This window comes from Arachis hypogaea, chromosome 7 (genome assembly GCF_003086295.3).
Source record: "Arachis hypogaea cultivar Tifrunner chromosome 7, arahy.Tifrunner.gnm2.J5K5, whole genome shotgun sequence".
NCBI lineage: Eukaryota > Viridiplantae > Streptophyta > Magnoliopsida > Fabales > Fabaceae > Arachis > Arachis hypogaea.
The window spans coordinates 22,345,314-22,352,240 of NC_092042.1; the positions used below are offsets into that span (position 1 = coordinate 22,345,314).

The window sequence follows — 6,927 nt, forward strand, 5'->3', positions numbered from 1 at the left end:
ATGCTTACCTCATCTTTCTCAACCTTTTTATTCAAGCTTCTTCAATGTGGACCATTGATCTTGACTTTGACCCCAAGATTTGATTCTGAGCGTTAATATGGTTTTGACCCAGGACAGCTTCAAGCTTTCTATTTTTTTCTTTCCTATCTGAGACTCAAAGGCTATCTTCTTCTTTGATGCACAAAAATGAAAATGATCTTTTTACCACGGTAGATTTGCTTCCTGCCCGAAGCCGATCTCTTCCTTTCTTGGTAACAAAATCTTGAAGCCTTTCTCCAAATCTTTCCTTCTGAAGCAAAGATCTTTCTTAGCCTTTCTTTTTCATAGGCTTTTCTATGATATCTTCTTTTTGCTTCTTTCTTCTTCTCTGATGATAGATGTGACCGAAAGCAAGAGAGAGGAGAGGGAAAAAAGAGAAAACTTTTGAAGGAAGCTTTCAATGTAAATTAAACTCAATTAAATTTGGAGTTGCAGTTATCAAAAAATGTAGTAACCAAAGCATGCTTTTAATGAAATTAAACTCAATTGAATTCTAAATTTCATTACCCAAGAAATGAAGTAACGTGTGTGACTTTTGCAAAGTGGGACCTTTTGATTTTCTTCCTTTTAATGATCAGCCACTAATTTTGAATTAATATGGTACAGAGCTAAATTTGTTTAGTAACCAAATTGAGCTTTCATTACTTGGGCTTTAGACATTTGTTCCTTGAGCCAACTTGTTTCTTTTTATTTCTTACACAAAACATGTGGCTTGTTTTCTTTTTTTTGGTTCAGCCACTTGTTTTCAATCAATTTGGTATGGGCTGAATTTATTTATTGATCAAGGTGGGCTTGTTTAATTTGGGCCACAATTAATTTGCTTACCTGCACACTATACCAAATTCATCAAACAAATAATTTGTAATATTTTAATAAATATTTAATTAACATTTTAATAATGTTTGATCATCATTTTTAATATTTGTTTCCAAACTCAACATTTCGTTTACGATGTAAATGAGATATACACGGGTCGCGTCCACCTCTCTTATCTTGTTTACAATGTAAACGAGATAAGAAGAGAATATTTATTTCAGTAATTATTTTTTAAAATATTTATTTCAATAATTATTATAATTTATTTATTTATTAAAATAAAAAATTTGATAAAAATAAGGAATTATAAAGGAAGAGAGAGAAAAATAGAACATTAATAAAATAAAAATGACAAAGGAGAGAAATATAAAAAAAAGAGAATAAAAAAAGAGAGAAGACAGAAGGAACCTACATGGTCAATGTACTTGGGTTAGGTGTATAATGAAAGTGAAAACATTCATATGGTCTGTATTAGATTCTCTTTATTAACATGAAATCAGTATAAATATGTCAAATTAATAGATAATTTATGTAATATCATTGAATTCTAGAATAGATCTGTATACATTATCCCAAAATTGATAAGACTAATAAAAATAGTCTTGTTAGCAAAATCATTGAAACTCAATTTTATTGCAAATGAACCAAAATAATACTTATATGTTAGTATGCTAGAGTAACTAAAATGCACTTTGCCTAATCTTTAGTTAGAGGCTAAGCTACGCTTAGCACTTATTACTTCTTTACTAGTAGTAGATATAGAAACTGTTGCTAAAATCTAAATGAATTGATGGCAACAGAAAATGTACAACCATAATGAAAGTGATGTTTTTAAGCAAAGAATAGAATCAATGTTTGGTATGAAAGAAGCAAAGGTGATCAAGTCCAGCCAACCCAATTAATGATCCAAATTCAACCAACCACATTGAAGGGAGCAACATTAAAACAACAAAAATTGAGCATTGCATGTATGAGTTGTGAACCATCAAAGTTTCTAAATGTAACCTGTTACCTTTATATGAATCTTTATCAGAGGTTCGTTTGCATGATTTAAATCTTCTCATCCAATGGGGAAAAGGATAATGAAAAACTCCTTTAAATATGAGTTGAGAACTGTAAAAGTTTCTAAATATAACTTACTAATTAGCAAACGAAAATGCCAATATGACTCTCATTCATCCCAAATTTAAAACTCTAATTTCTCTAATTTAAAACCTTATTTCCACGATTCGCTCGAACAACATATCAACCACAATCGTGAAAATGATGCCATTGGCAAGCTCTCGAAGGTGCTTAATTATGATGATAAGGACCAAAATGATTTAAGAGTTGGTGGATGAGTTTAAGAAGCTTCCATACATATCTCCATATCATTATTGCAATAAAATTGATTCATAGAGTGATTTGATGGATAAGAGAGTTTTTGGGTTCTACACGAGTATTCATCATAAGAAAACACGAAGAACTACCCAACAGGATCTAAGGATGCTAATTGTTATTTTCATCTGCCACTTCAACTAATTTTGTTAATGGACAAAATCAATGTCATTTTATTTTACTAGAACTTTTGGAGTTTAAGAAGAGATTTTATTTTTTAATATATCAAAATAAAGATTTAATAGCATCTCTCTTATCTATGAGAGAGTTGCTATTCAAACTCAATAAAAATTCAATAAATTTTAATTGAAAAATATTAAAAAACCACACATTAAAATTAGAGACAACAAATCAAATTAGTGATCAAGAGTTTAGTACAAATAAAAAATCAAAAGCTTTTAACCATGCTTATGGATAGAAGTAAACTTTTATTTCTTATGTCAATAAAGTTCTACATCTAAGTCATTTAATCAACTAAATTATTATAATTTTTATTCTTTATGTTCTTTTCCTTTTTTGTATTCTCTCAGTTTTCTGCATTCTCTTCATTCAACATCAACGCTCTTTTATCTGATTTGAAGATCATGATCAAATTTGTTAAAATCAAACCGTGAAATCAGGTTGAACAAGTATATCATTTTTTAAAACAATGAATGATTCAAGTTCAAACTGTCAATTGAACCAAGACAAATTAAATTATTGTTTTAAATCGAATCAAGTGGCTGATGTATAGTTTAAATCTAGTTAATGTAGTTCATTAGTAGTTTATGATTCTATAGTTGAATAATTTTGTTTTTGTTTGTAAAAATTGTTGTTCATTATTGATGGTTTCTGAATCTAAATTATTATTTTGCTAAATCTATTTTGTTTCTAATTTCGATGCATTTGGAGTTATAATTTGGTTTATTATGAAAATGTTTTTGGTGTTTTTTTAGTTTCTATGTGATGTTGATAAGTATTTTGTGCCAAAAGTTGGGATGATTTTTAATACGTTTGAAAAAGTTGGACAATTCTACAAATTAAAGATTATTCTAAATTTGCAAGTTTTCCTACAAAAATTCGGAATACAAATAAGAAGAAAAATGAGATTAAAAACCAATTGATGTACTAGATAGGAAAAATTGAATTTGTACATATTAATAGTTATGCTAATATATGATTTACTTTCAGTTGAACCTTTTAATGGTGGATTAGTGGTATAGTTAATTTCTAGCCACTATCATAGACAAATAATGAATTATCAGTTCTGAGATTCAAAAAAATAAGATAAATTTATCGATGTTTATCTAAAGGCATTTTAGTATTTTGCAATACAATTTCAATGTAATCTATGTAATATTTTATTTTTTAATGAAAATGAGATTTATTTTTTATATTATCTAAAGGCATTTTAGTATTTTGCAATACAATTTCAATGTAATCTATGTAATATTTTATTTTTTAATGAAAATGAGATTTATTTTTTATATTTTATTGTTTTGTTCCATTTACTATGTTACTGTTTATTTTGAAATTAGTTTTTTCAATTTTTTAAGATATTTGTTTATTTTAAATATACAGTGCATAGACAATTCAATAGTTAAATAATGTAAAAATTTAATTTACACAGTTTTTATATATTCTGATAAAAATTTACGTAAAAAAGATAAGCATTTTTTCTATTTTTATTTGAATAATTTCAATGTTTTTGGTTAGTTCGATGTATTACAAAAATTTTTTATCTTTTTCTGTAATTTTGTGAATCTAAATTCATTCAAATTAACAAGATTTCAATATAGCACAAATAAATTTATAAAAGTTTAATTTTGCTAAGAAATTTTATGAAAATATTGGACTGAATATTTATAAAGATATAAAGTATGTGTTTATTAATTTAAAACTATACACACAATTTAAAATAACATTGAAGAGATATTGTTAACTTTCTATATCTCCTTATATAAACAGTAAGGATTTGGTCTTTCTTTTTGTATGGTGCTTTTCTTAGCAATTTTTTTATTGTTATTTTTCTGTAAAGAATAAGAAATTAGGTTAATAGATAACAACAACATCAAGTATAACTCAATTCATATAAAATATACTGAAAGATAAATTAAATACACTACTATTATTTTTTATTGCATCACACAATGTCGGTTAAAAAAAATATACAACTTAATCAAACATGCACAAAATGATACTAGAAGAACTATAACGAAATTCTATGGACTAGTTACAACAAATTCATAAACAAAATTTCTTAAAAATACACACACAAAATAACTTCAGAAACACTATAATAATATTCTGTTGCCTAATTATAACAAAAAGAGAATAACAATACTAAGTACACCTCAATTCAAATAACATACACTAAAAATTATTACTAATTACTACATACGAACTCACTTCAAAACATAAAAACACTCAAATATGCACAAAACACATTCAAATTTCCTAAACACATGCAAATATAGGTTAAACTATACGAAAAATACTACGTAATATTTTTATACCGACTTAATAAGGCTATCACCAAATGAACAATGTAATGTAAACAGTAATATGTATTTTAATGCAAGAACACAAAATCAATCTATTAAATAAATAGAAATATAATTATATAATGTTTCGCGATAAAAAATGTGAAAGAGAAAAGTGAAAAAAATTGGACGATTAGTAAATAGTACATTTAATAATCTTTCGTCTTCTGTTTTTGTGTTTTTTGGTGAAGATTTCGAACGTAACTTTAAGATTTTCTTGAGTTTTCGCAAAAATTTTGAACATCGTCTAAGATTTAATCGTTGCACTTTTGATAGAAAAAGAAGAAGCGTTTTTCATATTAATATTCGCATAGTTGGATCTAAATGGTAAAAAATTTTTGTATATATATATATATATATATATATATATATATATATATATATATATATATATATATAACATAACTGTTCTTATATATCCTTCATAATAATTTAATCTTAAAATTAAAGAATTTAAGAATTCCAACATCTAATTTTCAAATAAAAAATGTTGAAGCCTATAATTAAGAAAAAAAAAGAAAATGATTTCAGGCTAAATCGTTATAACATTAGGTAACTAATTCTTTTCGGTCAATATTAAACTGTAATTTTTAAATCATAAATTTTTTATGTTAAATCTTAAAATTGAAAATTTAAATACTAAAATTAGGTAATATTGATTAATTTAAAGTTAATTTGTATACTTGATTGGCCTGTCCCACGAAGAAACAAAAAAAAAAAAAAGCAACGCAAGAACAAAGTGATAACTAATAACCTGCATACAGAAGTGGCTGATCTTGGTTGTGATTTGATATGATTGCTGATTCCATATAATTTCCATCAATATTTCTACGTATAAGAAAATTATAGACATTATTAACACAAAAGATTTGGAATTTGCATCATGATTTAGATTCACGAGACAAAAACCTTTCTCAGCATTCTCTTGAAAGAACACCCCAACAACAAAGAGGACGAAGAAGAAGAATATGAAGTTTCTGAACCTGAAACTGAAACTGAATTATTATCCTCATCATTGTTCCCATTCTCACTCTCACTAATCTCATAACTCGGAGTACCAATAACAATCTGAACCACACCATCATCATCTTCATCATCAACAGAACCCGTATCATTCTGATGAACAACAGGAGCTCTACAAATGGGACAGTTACAATGAGAACTCAGCCACATATCAATGCATTCCACGTGAAAAGCGTGTCCACATTTTGGTAATGTTCTTCCCATTTCACCTTCTTCGAAACCGCTCAAACAAATCACACATTCTAATTCCTCTCTGTCTTCTTCTTGCTCTGTTTTCCTCTTCTTCTCTGCTTCGTACACAAACACGGGAATCGCTGAAACCGTAGCGGAATCGAGTCCTTTGGTGGCAAAGGGTGAGTCCTCCACGAGCAAGTGGTGGAACTGGAACTGGGGTGGACCCTGGAAGGCAGGGAGAGTTGCACGGTGGCGATGGCGGCGGCGACGGCGACGGCGGGGAGGTTGTTGAGGTGGTGGGTGAGAGTGAGAGAGGAAGCATTTGGCGTAGAGATGGAGGAGAAGGACGAAGAGAATTACAAGGAGAAGAGAAACAATGGCGACAAGCATGATGGTGTTGTTGGATGAGAACATGCTCTGAGCGAGTTGACTCAGTGAGTTAGATGACTTGTTTTGTGTTTGCATTTTTTGAAGAAGGATGGGCTTTGCTTGAATGGGGCAAAAGAGTAGATTCTTGTGTTGGAAAGGTTCGAACTTGAGGAACAATTCATGGGAGAATCTTCTTCTTCTTCTTCATTGCACTATGGTTATGTCATGCACTCTATGCAACAAATTAAAGTATGGGTCTAAGGGGATGATGAGGTTGTGGTACCAAATAGCAATTCAAGTCAAAGAAGAATCCCTATATTCAAGGAGCTAATGGATACTACAAATTAAATTTTCCTCAAAGTTTAATAGTTGAAAATTGTTAAATAATTTAAATAATTTTAATTATTAATTTTATATAAAATAATTATATTTTTACTTTAAATTTTTATCAGTATGAGACTTATTTTCAACACATGTAAGTAAATAAAAAGGTTAATCATTATATATTATGCCTGTAAATATATATTATTTAATTTATTTTAAATATATATTTTATATTTTAATATGTATTTAAATAATAAATTTAGTTGTTGGTTTTTGTTATACA

The 6,927-nt window shown here is 28.0% G+C and overlaps 1 protein-coding gene across 1 annotated transcript; it reads right to left on the reverse strand.

Annotated features, from left to right (window-relative positions):
- Positions 1-5,521: 5,521 nt before the first annotated feature.
- On the reverse strand, positions 5,522-6,650 carry LOC112702790 (RING-H2 finger protein ATL2-like). Its single transcript, XM_072199286.1, has 2 exons — positions 5,664-6,650; positions 5,522-5,582 (listed from the first exon to the last, which is right to left on the reverse strand). Exons 1-2 carry the CDS (start codon positions 6,414-6,416, stop codon positions 5,574-5,576), a joined length of 762 nt encoding a protein of 253 aa, XP_072055387.1. The 5' UTR covers positions 6,417-6,650; the 3' UTR covers positions 5,522-5,573.
- Between the last annotated feature and the right edge of the window lie 277 nt (positions 6,651-6,927).

Coding starts and splice junctions, on each gene's coding strand:
- LOC112702790 (XM_072199286.1), bottom strand. CDS start 6,416: ATGCAAACACAAAACAAGTCATCTAACTCACTGAGTCAACTCGCTCAG.